The 17850-nt window shown below is 45.4% G+C and overlaps 1 protein-coding gene across 2 annotated transcripts in view; it reads left to right on the top strand.

The window, feature by feature from the left end:
• The first annotated feature begins 2886 nt into the window (after positions 1 to 2886).
• The window catches only part of TMEM65 (transmembrane protein 65), a 40504-nt gene continuing 25540 nt past the window's right edge, over positions 2887 to 17850 (top strand). Inside the window, exon 1 of one of the 2 annotated variants that reach the window (XM_036031412.1) lies at positions 2887 to 3708. In XM_036031412.1, the coding sequence (XP_035887305.1) occupies positions 3408 to 3708 (301 nt within the window). In that variant the 5' untranslated portion in view covers positions 2887 to 3407. The remainder of the gene's footprint in view (positions 3709 to 17850) is intronic. The other variant, XM_028533860.2, reaches the window with a different exon arrangement.

The following is a 17850-nucleotide window of genomic DNA, read 5'->3' as shown; positions in this document are numbered from 1 at the left end:
TTCTTAATTTGCTTTACTTTGCCGCCGCCTTTGAAACTCTAGCCCACTCATTCTAGAAACTTTATCATCCTTTGGTGTCAGTGACCATAGTTTTTTTTTCTCTTTCGCCATATCATCTCAACTCCTTTCCTGGGTTCTTTCTTCTTCCACTGCTTTTCCCTTAAATGAGGCTGTTTCCCAGGCTTCTGTCCTCTTATGTTTTCATTTACACATTTTCTATAAACAACCTCATCCACTTGCATGGATTTAACCACTTCCTTAATGTTGTTGAGCCCCAAATTTATGTGGTCCCAAACTCTCATAAAGCTCCGAAACCAGACAGAGGAAAAGAGGACCCTGTTTCCTTTTATCTGAGTCAGGAAAAACAAATATATACCACATCTAAATATTTGGAAGCCTCACTAAAAATCTGAGTTTAAAGTTTGAAGAGGAGGCATTTCATAGCCCTGTTGTTTATATTTATCTTGATCATTCTCCCTCCCCAACTTCAAGTGTGATAGGAAGCCTGCAAGGGGAAAACAGTTATAAAATATTGCCCTGAAAGAGTCATATAAGTTTATATTCATGCATGCATGCATGTGGGAATTAAGTATGCATGTGCACTTTTCATGTGGGATGTGGGACAGCCACAGTCTTGTTGTCTACAGGTATGTTTGTGGACAGGTAAATATGAGCTTCATAGAGCATGAAATTGAGGACAGGAATTTTGAGTTCAAATTGATAGCTCCTCCCTTACATTTTTTATCTTGCTTCCTTGAGATACTATACCTTTCCCAGTGATGGGCACTTTCCAATGTGAAGATTAACTCATTAGAAATCAAGTGCCACAGAACTGACGATAAAGAGTAGTATTGAGTGGCTGATGGACAGGGATGCAAAGCATCCAAAAGATCCTAACTCAGGATTGATTTAGGATTTCTCAGGTAATTTTTATACCCAAAGTGTTCTGCAGTTCCTGTCTTTATCTAAAGTAGCACTCTCATTTTCCCCATTTTTATCTGTGTTTACTTTATTTATTTTATGTGTAACATGGCTCACGAGCAAATTGTGTGTACATTTCAGTTTCTCCTATTTTCTGTAGCAGAATGGAATATTCGTAAATCATGCAGCAAACACATTACACCAAGCCCCAACCAACAACTACTTATCAGGTTTGTGACATCTCACTAATTGGCTTAAGCAAGTCACGTGGCCAAAACCCATAGTCAATGAGGGACAGGTCTACATAAGGGAATGAATACCATGAGGCACGATTCACTGGGACCACAACTGTTACAATCTACCCCCAAAAACTGGTTAGGAAATGGTTGATCCAGTTACCAGACTCTCAGCAATCTGTTTTTGGAGCCCACACACAAAGCTGGTGTCCTAGAAACTGTTGGAGATGGGTTCTTAGTGAGGAGCTTTTCCAAACCTTTCTTCCCAGGACCCCACTCCTAACCCAATGAGTCAGAATTTCTTGTGGGTAAGAGATATGGGGGAAAGGGTGGCGCTGATACCAAGAACTCAAGATTAAAATAACTTTGCGGAGAATTCCAGCACACACTGGGGCTACAGAGGGTTTCAAAAACAAGAAAGACAAGACACCGTCTCTACACTCCAAGAACCTACAGTTTCCACAGAATGCATCTTTAATTGTCATTACTACACCAGAGGCCTTGAGATTTAAACAAGAACACTGCTCTCTGTGTCCGTGTAAGTTAGAGCAGTGGTGTCCTAGCTTTTGTGTGCATCAGTATTGCCTGGAGGGCCTGTGAAAACACACATGCCGGGGCCTAACCCGCAGTTTCTGCTTCAGGAGGTCTGGGTGGAGCACACCATTGTGCAGCTCTAACGAGCTCTGCTGTGCGGGGACCATACTTTGAGAACCACTGAGAGCAAGGGGATTTAGTGACAGCATTCCTCCCTCTGCTCACAGTTATATATTGCACTTACGTGTTTATAGCACGTCTACCACATACAAGGACTTGGGTTGGCTGCAGCTGCAGATACGATAAGGATGGATCTGGACCTTGATCACACTTGAGCAGATTTAGTCTCTAAGTGGATCTATTCTCCAAGACAGGTTCAGATGAAAAGAGAAAGGAAAGCTTGGAGTAGACGACTCTGAGGTGGGGACCTGGAAGATGCCTAGGACCTGGACATTTGGAAGTTGTGGGGGATCGCGAAATTCTTTGTTTTGGCATAGAGAAAACAAACAAACCTTGACAAACACCCAGAAAAGATTTATGACATTCTTGCCTCCAGCGCTCCAGCATTAACAGTCTGCAAGCTGTTGGCATCAGAACGAGGAAGGGTGGTCTCCGGGTCAAGCCCTCAGTCTCAAACCCTTCTAGCCAAGGGGTAGAACCGGCCTCGCCCTCTTAACTGGGGCTCCCAGAGCGGGTGCCTTCGAGACAAGTGTCTGCCCGAGGCCACGGTGGGCGCTGACTTCGCAGAGCGCAGCTGGGGAGCTTCAATCTCCAAAAGCTGAATCTGGGTTCTGTGACCCCGTGAGGTTCGGAGCGGTAGTGCAGCTGTCCGGGGCCGCCTAGCCAGGGTCCACCCGGCCGGTGCCAAGACAGGGGTGGAGCACGCTTGGGCTTTGTTCCGAAGGAGCCCCAGATTTAGGCCTAGCGCTAAGGCAGGCCGGGTGACAGCTGCACTACTTAGCCTGGCGAGGGGCTCAAAGCTCTTCCTCGCTATTTACTCCCCTGGATTTAAAGGTGACGGATGCCAGCACAACCCGGTGGCGCCCTCCCTCCCTCCACTCCTAGCACCGGAGGGGGTGGGCACGCTTGCTGGTTCTCTACCGAAAACGCGGCGGACGAACTAGCAGACTGCGCCTGCGCGCCCCCTCCCCTCCCCTTGGCCCCGCCCCTCCCCTTGCCCCGCCCCATTACCCCATTCACCGCCGCTAGGGGTAGCGGCGGTGGCTGTGGCCGGAGAACTTGGCCGCTTCGAGGGCGCAGAAGCCGTTCCGAGTGGGAGCCAGGGCTGGCACGAGGGTGGGAGAGCTGGCGGGGGAGAAGGGCGGCGCCGGAGGAGGGCGGCGCGTGGCTGACTCATCCCCCTGGAGAGGCAGACTGACAGGCTCGAGCCCTCGCCGAGCCCGCCCGCCCCGCTCCTCGCTGCTGGGAGGCGCCCGCCCGCCCTCTCCCGGAGCTCTCCCGGCCCAACAGCCTCAGACAAAGTTTTTCTCCTCCGAGGGACCCGAGGCGCCGAGGAGTCTCCTGCAAGGGAACGGGGATCGGAAGAGGAGGCGAGCGCCGTGCGGGCCCGGGCAGTGAATGGTTCCCGGCGCTTGGGCTGCCCATCTGGAGGACATCGGGGCGGGGTCGACTGAGCCCGGCTCCTTCTTCTAGCCTTAGCCTCGCTAGCAGTCGCCCTCCGGGACTGCCGCGGGGGTCCCCGCGCCCCAACCCGCCATGTCCCGGCTGCTGCCGCTGCTGAGGAGCCGGACCAGGGGCAGCCTGAGGCCGGGCCCGGCCGCCGCCGCGCCTCGCCTGCCGTCTTGGTGCTGCTGCGGGCGGGGGCTGCTGGCGTTTGCGGTCCCTGGACGCTCCCCCGGTGGCCCCCGGGGGCTGGGCACCCATCCCAAGAAGGAACCCATGGAGGCGCTGAACACGGCGCAGGGCGCGCGCGACTTCATCTACAGCCTGCACTCCACCGAGCGGAGCTGCCTGCTCAAGGAGCTGCACCGCTTCGAGTCCATTGCCATCGCCCAAGGTAAGGTGGGGGGGGGGGGGTGTGTGTGCATGCGATGAGTCTGGGGGCCTGGCGCCCTCCCCTGCCCCGCCTGCCCGGGACGCCCTGCAGCCCCGGAAAGACCCGCAGCCCCTCGACTTGGGACCTCGTCGCTGCCCCACCCGCCAGACCCCCTTGCCTTCCTGGCCCAGCGCCTGGGACGTCGGAGGGGGTAACTTTCCGCCTCCTGAGTGTCCCGGGGGGCAGGTAGGACTGGCGCCGATCGAGCCAGCCACCCAGGGCCAACGCTTGGCTGGCTCGTTCTTCCCCAACCTCAGAAGCCCGAGCCTCAGCCCTCATTGCCAACTGATACTGTTTTGATTTGCTGTGCGCCTCCCCTCCCCTCCCCAGCCCAGTTGTCCCTAAGTCCTCGATGCTTTCTGGTGAACGTGCAGCTGTGCCGGTGGCATGCCTGCGTCCTCCGAAAGTGCTGCAGACCCGAGAGGCAGGAAGAAACTTTCTTGAATGGTTGTGAAACGAAGACGTATAGGTACCCCTAAGAAGGGATGTTGCTTCACAGACGGAGATGCTCTCCGCCGATTCTTTGCACACACATCTGGTTGTTTTACTTTGAGCCGCCGAAGGCAACATTTCCCTGGGAAATGGAAAGACTGGATCAAACCAACAACTGCAGATACATAATTGTAAGCCCACGTAAGTTCGGCGCTTCGCTAGTGAAACTCCAGTTTTTGTTGTTCCCCCAGAGGTTGAAAGAATGAAGTAAACAAGAAGGTTATTTTCTGGGAAACTGTGGCTCTACAAGAAAAAGCAAACTACTTCTGCTCAAAAGTAATCTGGAACGGTGAAAGCAAAGCTATTTTTAAGCCAACATGTTAAAATGGGATATTTTTAAAACCAGCGCAGAATGCTGCTGGTAGGTCAGAATTTGAGTCCAGCTGAAAAAGCTAAAAATTCATGAAATCAAAAGGATGAAAGGAGCAAAGGATAAAATCATTCAGTCTTAAAATATTTTTGCCTTTTAAATATGGTAATACAGAAAAAATACATTGTTACAATTTTATGTTACATTCTGATGTGTTTGAAAATGAAAAGTCTACTTTCCCCCTAAAGTTTGTAGGTACCATGCTATAGACTCCTTAAGTTTAGAGCACATTGATTTGGAACATGGCATTTGATTTGTCCCAGGCTCTTGAAGGTTTTTCTTTGGCCTATGCACAGGATGGAGGAGTTACCGACCTCGTATTAGCATGACTTATCTAACACTATCGATACTTCAGGAACTTTGTATTAGTTGTGCCTTAACCACTGTTTTCCCCTCAGTTCAGGGAATTGTGGAGCAATTTACAGTACTTGATGATTTGAGACATCATCTACCCACAGTGCTATTACAGGAAAAATGTAACATTGCAATGAATTCATTTATTAAATGAGTAATCATGTTATATGAAGTTCTAATTGAATGCTAGCATGTTTTGTAAGCTGTGTGTGTGCTCAGAATGTGGTTTTTAAAATACTCAGTTCTGAAAATGAGCTCCTTGAAAACCAATATAGACACTCATATGCCAAAGCATTAATTTTAGGAATCTTTCTCTGTGGGCAACACTGTTTGAAAACACATTTGACTTCTTCTAAGTAATTTCTCGGAAATGCTGCAGTATCATTGTTGCAAGACTGGAGGGCCCTATTAATATAATTTTATGACAATTGTTGAAGAAGCACTCATGGTTAAATTTTATGTCATACCTATTGCACATTACAATAGAGATGCTACCTACATTTTCCAATGAAGATACTGTTTTTCAATTTAACATGGTTTTAAGTACACTAGAAAGGACCTGTAAACTAGTCAGTGGAGATCAGTTAGGGTCCATTATACTTAATAAATGTGTAAGTTATATGAGAGAGAAGTTAGTGATTTGTCTTTCTTCAAAAGAAACAGGCAAGGATACAGGAAGCAATGTGGTTGTCAGGTGCTTATCTCCTATTTATAGACTAAAGAACTTCGAAGTTTAAACCAACTATTTTTGTCAATGTTGATGACTAAATCATTGCCCTTTGACTCGAATGACATTTAAATTATGCGACGGCTTTACTTTTTAGGACAGTCTTAGTGTTCCTTATTGTTTTCAATATCAACGTATGTAGTTACTATGGAGATAACAGGACTCCTCACTAATAATTACCTTATTCATTAACAAAGGTGAAGAGGGTTTTATTATGTTGCACATGAACACAACTCATTCCATTGCTGAAACCAACATTTCTTTTCCCAGACAAACGAAAAATTCCTGTCTTTCTTTTATTGTTGCTTTTTGAATGTTTCTAAATACCCGACTCATTAAATGTGTATACTTAGTGCATTTTCTAATGAAATAAGTTCTGATGAAAGGCCTTTTTCCTATTGTAGGAAATCTTATGTATTCCTGGGAAGGTCACTTATATGATCTAATGAAGCCTTTTGGATTTGGTGGAATTTATGGAATGTTTCCATTGGAAACATTACAGGAAAACAGACCATTCATGCTTTGGTGTGTCAGTGGCATCTACTGCTGAGGTTTGGTCCTTTCGCCCTTCTGTCTCTCACGTGTGCATCAGCAGGCATGGGGTACGGTCTATGACAAGATAAAGCCTTAGAATCAACTTATATTAGATCAGGCCTACATTGTGGGGTGTCTTGTCATGTGATTTTTAATTTACAAACTGATTTCCTCCAATTTTAAAGAGTTGACGATGTGTTCTCAACTGGCCTGTTCAACCTGGTCTTTTTCCAGCAACAGTTCATGTTCTCCGGATAGGACGCTGTTCGTTCATTGTTTTCACAAGTAGGGCTGGCAAGCAGTCGTCATTACAGTTGTCTTTAATTTTAGCCAAGATTTTCAAAACAAACTTTGTAAAAATCCCCCACTTTTCTCTCCCACCGTTTTTGCAATTATAATTTCTAACTGTTTTTAAAAACTGGTCCCAGGACCGCTGTGGATGCCAAAATCTGTGGACGTTCAAGTCCCTTATGTAAATGGCGCACTATTTGCATGTGACATATGCACACCATCCCCATATACTTTAAATTCTCTCTAGATTAATTATAATATCTAATATAAATGCTTTGTAAATAGTTTTTATACTGTATTGTTTAGGGAATAACGACAAGAACAAAAAGCCTGCACAACTTCAGTACAGGCACAAACACCCTAGGCCTAACTAACTATGTTGTCAGCAACAAGTAGCTTTTTTCCCAAATATTTTTGATCTGTGGTTGGCTGAATGCCCAGATGCAGAACCCACGGATACAGAGGGCCAAATGTGTAGCAATTTGATTTTTGAAGGATGTGCGATGGCATTGCTCATCGTACTAGCTACACATCGCTACACATCGTAGTATTACAAATTGTCCCGTAATGGAACAGCTTAAAACAAATCTGTATTGTTTTATACTTTCTGAGGAACAGGACTCCTGGAACAGCTTCGTGGGATGTGTCTGATTCAGGGTCTCTCACGAAGGTGGGATGAAGCTTTCAGCTGGGGCTGCACATTGGAAGTCCTGACTGGGGCCGGAGGATGCATTCCCCGGAAAGGCTCGTTCACGTGGCCCTTGGCCGAAAGCCTCAGTTTCGTGCCGTGTGGGCCTCTCCCCAGGGCTGCGCCTGAGTGTTCCCAAGGTTTGGCAGTTGGCTTTCCAGAACAAGTGATGACATAGTCGAAGCTGGAAGCCACAGTGTTTTATTACCCAATCTGAGGAGAGATAGTCCATCTCTCCTGCCCTGGCACATCGGAGGAGGGCACTGTACAGGGTGTAACACCAGGAGGCGGGAGTCACTGGGGGGATGTCTTAGGGGCTGACTTCCACACTTATCAAAGGTGTTGTGATTCATGTTTATTGCAGAATTACATAGAGAGTAAGAGCTGGCCTTTGGGGAGACACAATAAAAGATTTGATTTGGAAAGTAGGAGCTTCCTAGGTAATATTTTTGTTAAATGTGTGCTTAATGTATTTTAAAAAATGGGATTCTTTTTACATATAACACATAAAATGTATTGGTGTGAACAGAGCAGTTTTTTAAATCAATGTTGAATCTTAATCAGTTTTCATTTTTTTCTTTTTCATTGTCTAAGTGGTCATTGTATACATTTACGTTTGCTTTTTACCATTTACCTTACATGCTAATAGACACGTCATATAATCTTAAACTGTCATCTTGTAGTTGCCACCTTTTGTGATGATTTAGGGTAGGATGAGGAGCTTTGTTCTGAGAACTTCCATACAGCATACGGGGCCTTTGTCGAAGTGACAGGCTGGAAGAGACCAGGCTGGCATCAAAGTGGATACCTGGAACGCTTAACAACAAGACGTTCCATGGAGTGCGGATCCACTTGGAATTTTGGACTCTTCAGGGGAGTATCTCCATTTTTCTCGTCCTGTCGTTCAGGATTATACGAGAAAGTAGCAGCTGTGTTAAGCTATTAACTGTTAACCTCTGGGATGAATTGGAGATCATTTCGGCTTTTGCTCCAAGAGAGTAAGAAAGAGGGCGAGGAAAACATTTCCTACTCCCAGCTAAGATAGATACGGAAAGATGTTTCGGTGCCTCGGTTGAAATGGTGAAGAAGGAGTAAGGAACCTGGAGCCCCAGCCGGATGCAGCAGGGGGCGGGGAGCCAGGACGAGGCTCGGCAGTGAGAACTGAATCAGGGGGAGAGAGATATCTGATGAGCTGAGCGCTTCTGTGTCTTGCGCCTAGATGTGTTAAATAAGCTTTGCCATGACCAATTATTTTACCAGAATAGAAAGAAACTAATTATATCAGTACATTTCAACAAGCTTAATTCTGGATATTTCAGAGTTACTGGGCATATTGGAGTGGCCCCTGTTCCTAGGGATTACTCCCAGTAGAGAACAGGCAACACAAGATTTTTTCCCATTATAAAATGGATATACACTGTTTAACAATCTTTAATAGTCACTTACATATAACTTAATATCTGGAGCTATGGTGTGATTTAAAACATCTGTTGTATCTCTTGATTTTGTGGATCGGGAATATAGTCAGGGCTCGGCCGGATGATTCATGGGTTTCATGTGGTCTCTATGGAGGTCACTCTGTAAAGTTCAGCTGGGAGATGGGCTGGTTACCGGGTCCAAGATGGCTTCGCTCATGTCTGGCACTTGGGCAGAGATGGCTGGAAGGCTGGGCTCAACCGGAGTGGTTGACCAGAGTAGGCACGTGCGGCCTCACCCGCATAGCAACCCTAGGATGCTGCAATAGCTAGGGTAGACCAGAAGTCCCAGAGGAAATGCTCCAAGGGGGCTAGAGAGAAGCTTTATGACTTTGTTAGGTTCATATTGCTGTTACAACAAATTGCCACAGATTTAGTGGTTTAAAACAACTCGAGTTTGTTCTCTTAGTGTTCTGGAGGTTTGAAGTCCAAAATGAGACTTAAGCCACTAAAAGAAAAGCGTCAGCAAGGTTCTGTCCTACTGGAGGCCCCGTGGGAGGATCTGTTCCTTGTCTTTTTCAGCTTTTGTGGTTTGTTGGTTCCAGGCCACGTCACTCTAACCTCTGCTTTTGATCGTCACACCATCTCCTTCATCGACCTTTTTTCCCCCTCCCGCTTATGAAGACCCCCATGATAATATTTAGGATAATATATAACATCCTACCTGGATAATCTCACTCTCTCAAAATCCTTAACTATACCTGCAACATCTCCCTTGCCGTATAAGGTGACATATTCACAGGTTGGAGGATCAGGATGTGGACATATTTGGGGACCATTATTCACCTTACCACCTGACTTGTTATGACCTTGCTTCGGAAGTCCCAGGATGCTGTTTCTGCTGCATGCTATTGGGGGAGCGAGCCACTAAGGCCAGTCTGGATTCAAGGGAAGGACAATTAGGAGGAGGTATTTCAGGTAGGGGGCCACACCTCATAGTTACAATTTGTTCTTTCTATCAGTACATTTAAAAATATGAATCATACCCGTTAGAAATCTTGTATTACATCTTTCTCTATTAACGTATGTACCATTAACATGAGGTTTTGGTTTGTTTTAAGAAATTTGAACATTAGCTCTTGTGCTGAGTGCCAGAACGGTGATTCCTTTTATATATCAAGACATGTAAGAGTCCTTCCTCCATATCAGTATTTCTCAACATCCGCACTTTTGACATTTCGGGCTAGATAATTCTTTGTTGTGGGGACTGTCCTCCGCAGAGGATATTGAGCAGCATGCCTGTCTTCTACCTGCTAGGTGACAGAGGCACCCTCCTACCCACCTCACCCCCAGGTCTGGGAACAAAATTATTTCCAGACATTGCCAGATGTCCGTGGAGAAGACATGGGCTGAGGGGAAGAGGAGGAGGGTGGCAACACTGTCCTGGTTGAGAGCCATTCCTTTCTGTGAATGCTGTAGGCTGTTTCTTCTTCAGTTCTCTGCCTCACCGCTCCTGCCTGTCAGCGTGTTTGTTCTCTCGGCTTCTCCGCATTGCCTTATGTTACATGTGTTTGTCTCTGGGTAGGGGCAGAGGAGTAGTCCTTACCTGCCTGTCGCACTCCTCACCTCTCTGTCAAATAAATGAGCCGTGCGGGAACTGTTTTCCTTGGCTTTGATGCCTCTTCACTTCTGAGTTCTTGACTAGATTCTCAATGGTAGGCACTTAGGAAATATGGCTTCACATAAGTTAAACACTGCTATAGTGTTTAATTCACCACTAATTAATTTGGTGTTTGTTGTTCATTTCAACAGTCACTGACTGCTAACTTTTTTACAGCAATCATGAGAAGCAGATTTTTATAAACAAATTTGTGGATAAGAAAATTGAAATAATGTAAAGTTTATAACTACTTAATAGGTTCATCCAGAACTAAAGATAATGGATGATCTTGACTATTGGGAATGACCCGATATTGAACTGTTAATAGTTTTAGTTTTTCTAGAAATAGTGATGAATTTGCATAACCACACTTTTGTCTGTTTGTTTATTGTGGGGTTTTTTGGGGGTTTCTTTTTTTTTTTTTTGGTATGTCAGTATAAAGGTACCTGGAACAAATAGAGACTAAATCCTTGAGTGAAGATTTTATTAGCATTTTTTTCAAGTCGGATGAATTAATTATTATGTAGATTTATGGGACTCGCCCCTTGTGTTTGACTCACAGGTTTATGTCTGCTTTATGTCAGTGGAAACAGCCACATTAAAAACAAGAAGGTGGAGCCCTGACCGGGGTGGCTCAGTTGGGCGTCGTCCCTCGGAGTGACAGGTCGGTGGTTTTGTTCCAGGTCAGGGCACATGCCTGTGCCGTGGGCCAGGTTCCCAGTTGGCGGCCTGCAAGAGGCAGCTGATGGCTGTTTCTCTCCCTCTCTTTCTCCCTCTCTTCCCCTCTCTCTACAAATAAATAGTCTTAAAAAAAAAGAAAACCCAAATGTTAGATGTTAAAATATAATAACTTAATTACCTAAAACCACCTGGTAAAGGAGAGATTTTCCAGACAAAGGAGCTCACAGGTAACAAGACGTCATTCCTCTTAAGACTGGAAACCTTTACTTGGATAGCTTCTGTTGGAAGCATATTTGAATGTGCTGCGTTTTTCTCTCCCTTCATAAAAGTGTAATGGGCATAATGTGGTTTCTACTCGATGCTGGAGTCCTTATTTACTGTATTTTAATGCAGTGATTTTCTTTGGGGCTACTTCTATTTGTAGACATGCTAGTCATCGTACCGCGTGCCTCTGGAACGCTGTGCCATTTCAGTTGGCAGGCTTTTTAGACTCTGTCATAGTAAAATGTGCTGGGCTTATAGTACCCGCCCCCTCCCCCAGTGCCTCAGACTGTTCTGCTCTGTTCTCATTCATCCCCTGTGGTTGTGGTAAGCTCTCTTCTGCTGTGTAAGGAGGTCTGCTGCTTGGCATCTCTGTTATTGTTTTTAGCGTGTGCTCTTTGTCACTCTTCCGTAGTGTTCATTCTTTTTCTTTTATCCTCCCTTTGTTTTTGATCCCCCTATGCTTCTCAGTAGGGTTTAATCCTGATACACATTTCCAGGTCATAGACCACTACCCTCCTTTGTCTTTCCAGCTAGCTAGTTGCATCTGTCACATTGGTATTGATTTGTGACTCTTTAGATCCCACATTGAAGATCTTGTGAGTACTTTTGCTAATTTCTGCATTCTGGCTGTTCAAAGGGTCATTTGACTGAGGTATTAACTATTTTTGGACCTTAACGTTCTGGGGAATTTTATATTAGAATGCTTTTCTTAGTTGGTTTAGTTTAGATTTTCCATTTTCTTTCTGAACTTTAGGGTAGATTATTTAGTACACTGTATTATTAAAAACATTTGTACTTTAAAAAAACAGCCTGGTGTTTTATAACACAACTTCTGAATTTCTATTATAAGATGGTTCTTATATTTTATTTATTTATTTATTTTTAATGTTCAAAGACTTTATTTAATTTTATTTTTAGAGTGAGGGGAAGAGAAGGAGAAAGAGAGGGAGAGAAACATCAGTGTGTGGTTGTCTTTTGCACTCCCCCTGCTGGGAGCCTGACCCACAACCCAGGCATGTGCCCTGACTGGGAAACGAACCGGAGACCCTTTGCTTTGCAGGCAGGTGCTCAATTCACTGAGCCACACCAGCCAGGACTGGTTCTTATGTTTTATAGAAAGCATTCTGTAGCTACCACTATTGCTGTTAACACCATCGTCACTACAATTACTTAGCAATTAGTGAGTATTTGTTGTGTGTCAAACATATTGAAGTAAATGAGTTTTTATGTAATTATTTTGTTTACTTGGAGAGAAAAGGAATGATCTGTTTTATAGATTAAGAAACCGAGGCTAAAGGGAGTTTGCCCTAGGTCCTGTAACCCATGTGGCAGAGTAGAATTTTTTAGCTTAGCTTTGTTTGACTCTAAAACCCATAGTTTTATTATTATACCTTTCTGGACACTTTTTACCAGGGGTTTTTTTTTAGCACATGCTGGGGAAAAAGGTTACACCTCAAATGCTCAATAAAAGTCACATATCTTATTCTATCTTTTGTATGTTATATACAACAGTCAATACAAAAGCAAATATGGTATTGTTACTTTAAAATAAGGGACATCAAAGTAAAATCTGTGAGCAGAAAAGTTTATAAATTATACGAGGAATTTGGAAAAGTCAGAAAACTAGTATTGGGGGACTCCTAACTATCATAAATTTCTAACCTGTACTCTAATTTTTCTTCTGGTTTTTGAATGAGTTTTATGAAAGATAGCTAACATACTCTTCATAGAAAAGCTTTCCAAACTTTGAAAATTTGTTTACTTAACAAATATTTATTACTCTTTCTATAATATAGTAGACACTGTTAGGGGTACATCAGAGAATTAACTTGACGTTGTACGCTCATGAAGCTTACATTTTTGACAAAGGAAAGATATGTGTAATATAGTAAATAAATAAAATAATTATAGGTAGTCTTGGCTGTTAGAATGAACAGAATGACACTTACTTTAGGGAAGGTGATCTGGGAAGAAGGCCTTTGTGTAGGTAGCATTTAAGCTGGAAGTGAAGGACCGAGAAGCCAGTCATTCGGACAGCTGGAGGAAGAGCATCCTGAGAAGAAGGAAAGGCAGATACCAAGACCTGAGGTGGGAAGGGACTTGGCAGACCGTAGGGATGGGCAGAAAGCAAGCGCGGGTGGGATTTAGTGAGCAAAGGGGAGTGCGGAGTGAGATGAGCAGGTAGACAGACGCCAGGTTAGTCAGGGTCTTTCTCGGTAAACTTCAGGAAAGCCACTTGAGGATTCGAACACAAGAGTGTGATCAGTTAAAGAGCACTTTGGCTGCCAATGGACTGAGGAAGGGTGCAAATGTGTAAGAGACCAGTTAGGAAGCTGTCGCAGTAGTCTAGGCTGGGGGTGATGGATGAGACTAGGTGGCTGCGGAGTCTGAGAAAAGGGGATGGGTTCAAGATACTTATCTGAGAGTGAATTGATGGGACTTGCTGGTGCATTAGAAATAGGCAGGTGATTCAGGGGAAGAAAGTAGAAGGTGAGGATTAGGTTTCTGACTAGTGATTGAGCAAAAGATGGTCCTGTTAACTGAGGGAGAAGTCTGGGGAAAAATAATGTTGGGGATGGAAATTAAAATTGTTAATTTTGGATGTGTCAAGTTTAAGATACCTTTGTGAGTGGACATACCAAGTAATTAGGGGTGTGTGCATGTGTGTACTTGTACTTGTGACGTAAACCTGAAACTCATAGGGGAAGTTGAGGCTGAAGATGTTCAGCATGGGTGCCCACAACTGTATATAGATGGAGGAGGAGGTCCAGGAGAGAACACTGATGTTTGTTGGCAGGGAAGAGGAAGAAGAACCAGAATTCGAAGGAGACTGAGGAGGAGTTTCCACAAACTTCCTTTCCACAGGAAGAATTACAAGAATGGCATATTCCAGAAGCTGAGTGAAGACGACGGAGAAATGATCTGGTGCTTTAGATGAGTCAAGTAAAGGGAAGACCGTGGGGAAAAAAGAAGGCGCATAGGACTTAATAACACAGAAAAGACTGATGTCTTTGTCAGAAGCAGTTTTCTAAGAACTGTGCCAGCTGAGGAGGGAGTATCGATTAAGGAGGATTCAGCTCTTAAAGGGAACTGTGGATAGTACTGCTGCAGTGGCTGGAGTTCCACTGAGATTATCTCTCTACTCACAGGTTAGAGGTCTGAGCTTATTTAAAATGTTTGTTACTAGTATATTCATTGTTTTTACAGACAGTCCTGTGTAGAATTCTAGTTCATCAGAGAAAAATAAAATATCACCGGTAAGCATATCACGCTCTTCTATAGCAGCATTCTTTAGGAAATATGCAGGCCCTTTAGCAGGTAAGATCTTTTTATTTTCTTTGGCAAGTAGCTTATAGAATCAAGAAGATGATTTGCAACTCTATTTTTCAAATTACAGCATCTAAGAGCTGCGGGGTCACACTTTTTTTCCAGGCTATAGGACTCTCATTGCTAAAACTAAGACAGCCCCCGGCAAACTGGACAGTTGGTCACCCTACCTGACCATATTTTTGACCTCCTCACAGATTGAAGTTTTTGACTCTCAGGAGAGGTGGGAAAAAGGATCCAGGTAGAATTTCACGTTCCCTCCGCCCGGCCGCTGTTCTTGCTCCTGCAGGTCTGCACCAAAACAGACGCTTTCTCAAGGTTCCCTGTTTTACCACCTTTCGTGTCTGGTGGGGTTTCTGGTGAGAGAGCCTGCAAGGAAGTGCAGACTCCCCCAGTCTCTGTGTGTGCTAGTGCCTTCCCACCGCCCCGCCGGCCTGCACCCTGCCTTCGCCTGTCCCCTACTGTTCCAGCCGTACCCTTCTCCGGGTGTCTGGTTGCACTGGTCCCACGTAAGCAAGTGCTGACGTCCCCTCTGCCCTTGCAGGTGTTTGCCTCTCCTTTGACTCAGGCCATGCTGTTTGCTCTGGGACTTCACTTCCCTTACGGGTCGTGCTGGAAATACATCATGAGTGTGAATTGAGTTTGACTTGGTTTCCTGTAAGGGTGGTAGCCGTGCTCTGTGTCGCTGTCCACACCCCACGGTGGAAACTTTGCTTCACGAAGTTTGAAGTGTGTATAAAATCATCTGGGAGTCTAGCTTACTGAAATGCAGGTTCTCCTTCAGTAGGTTCCAGAGAATGCCAGAGATGGCACTTCTAACCTTTCCAGTGATTCTGATGCCTCAGGCCCAGGGACCGTGAGTAGCAAGGTTATAGAAAGTGGTTTTTGTTTTGGCCTTAAGGTGGGAGAGAGGTAAGGTCACATGTAAGGTCGGTCCAGAGGTATCCACCCGTGTGATGTGAAAAACAGAGACACTTACTGAAGAAGACATAAGATATAAGACACATTGTGCATAGGACAGTGACGCCTCAGTCCCCTTCCAAGTTTGCACCTTGGGACCTCACACAGTTCCCCCAGTGTCTCTTCCACCGTATATATTACTCTGCAACATCCTTTGTTGGAATTGGCATCAGCTGCCCTGTTGTAGTTTCCTGAATCTCATAGACAGTCTGAAATCTCTTTCTTTTCAAAAGTGATTATAGCTTTGGAAAAAACCAGAAGTAACAGGGCGCCAAATCTGGGCTGTAGGGGAGCTGAGTCACCTGGGTGATTTGGTGTTCCCCCACCCAAAATTCTGCACGAGATGTAACTCATGGGCAGGTGATGAAGCTGCCCATAGCTGCAGCCGTCTGGGCCGTATTGCCCCCTCAGCTGACGAGGAACATTGAGGTAGTACTCCTTGTTCATTGTTTGGCCTGGAGGGGCGTCCTCTTGATGGGCAGCACCTTCCCAATCAAAAGACACAGTTAACATGGTCTTGATCTTGCTGTGTCCTTCAGGCGTGGAGAACCAGGGGACCTCTATTGAGATGCCTGGGCCTTTGTTTGAGGATCCTAGCCGAAGACTGACAGTTCATCTCCGTTTATGATGTTCTTGAGGAAAGCTGGTTCACTGGTAGTGGTTTGAATCAAGTTGTTAGCAATTGCAACACAATGTTCTTTCTGCTCTGGTAGCAGAAGCCATGAAATGAATTTTGCTACAACATATTTCATGCCAAGATCCTGCCTCAAAATCTTGGACACGGTGGCTTTGGGAATCCCCGGGTCAGCTTCTGCTTCTCCCGCTGTCAGTCCGTGATCCTTGTTGATTGCAGCCCGAACACATTCACCATTCTCAGGCGTTCTGCTTGTCACAGGCCTTCCAGAACAGGGATCACTTTCAGCGGATTCCTGACCATCTTCAAAGGGCTTGTGCCACACTTTTATTTGTGCTGCACTCATTGCATTGTCGTCGAGAGCCCTCCAAATCATTCTAGTAGTTTCTGCAGAGGAATGTTCAAGGTTAGTGCAAAATTTGATGCGGATTCATTGCTCTACTCACTCAGTCATTTTGAATGCGTCGGCCACACAGTACACATGCTCTCTCAATGGCACCTACTGTCCCCACTGACTAGTACAGTGAAGTCATCATTGTTCACACATGCCCATTCCAGTCCACTCTCCTTGGCTGCCAGCTTGCACTGATATCACAAAACAGTTCTCGTTATATTAACAATGGCTGGACTTGTTCCAGACAGACCTCATAGATAAGCTCAGGCATGTTTGAATCGTGCAAGGAGACAGGCAAACAGGTATGAGAGTGATGATGTAAGATGTGGTACTTTTGGTGAGGCAGCGGAATTTTATGTTTGTGCTTGAGAAAGATCTTCTGGTTTAAAAAACATTACCCAATTTTTTTTTTTCCTCAAAGAGGCTTCCTAAAGACATTAGAAAAACTGTTCATTGATAACACTGATTTTCTAGCTATACAATGAGGACTTTTTAGTGTAATTGTGCTTTCTCCATTTAACTTTATATTACTTTCTAAATTTTGAAACAATCTCAAATTTATAGAAAAGTTTTAGGTGTAGTACAATAGGCCCCGCCCCCAACCTCCCCCGCCCCCTCCCCCGCCTCCAGACGTTTGAGAACGTGGTGCTAACATGCTGCCCTGTTATGCTTGTCACAGGTTAAGTTCCTTGGGAAGCAGCCTCTGCGACAGTGATTAGCACGCACGACGTTTGTTGGGGAGTGCGGTTGGAATGCTAACCTTGGGAAGAAAGGAGGGAAGCAGGTTTGGGCAGAGGTAGGAGTAAAGTGATGCGACCTCAGTGGAAGCCTCAGCTGACCCTGTGGAGGTTTCTAGAGACACAGGGACCCTTCAGTGTTGTCCTGAGTTGGGTTGGAGGTCTGGGCCTCTGCCACTGTGGAAACGAGCTGTTGGGCCCAGGTTCAAAGAGGTGCGTTGCCCTGGGCAGGGTGCGGAGCTTTGGGAGAGGCAGCATTCTTTGGGCGGCATTCTTCAGCCAGGCGGGCCTCGGAGATGGGGCAATGTGGAGCTGCTGCCGTTTGAGAGACTCCAGCTGTGCAGGCGGAGGAGCCCGGGAAGGTGATGAAAAGGATGAAGATGTTCCAGAGGAACTGACTCTGGTGCAAACCTCACACTAAAGGACTCTCGGAGATACTTTATGACATTGAAAATACACAGGGTTTTAGAATGTGTGAGCCAATCCAGACGCAGAAAGGGGTGTGGCAGTCCACCAGGGCCCGGGAGAGAGGCCTGCTCCGTGTCGTGTCATATGGTGAGAAGGGCACTGAACTG

The sequence above is a fragment of the Phyllostomus discolor genome, chromosome 7, assembly GCF_004126475.2.
Source record: "Phyllostomus discolor isolate MPI-MPIP mPhyDis1 chromosome 7, mPhyDis1.pri.v3, whole genome shotgun sequence".
Lineage (NCBI taxonomy): Eukaryota > Metazoa > Chordata > Mammalia > Chiroptera > Phyllostomidae > Phyllostomus > Phyllostomus discolor.
The sequence above is the reverse complement of the archived record's forward strand: the minus strand, read 5'-3'. Positions and strand labels throughout refer to the sequence as shown.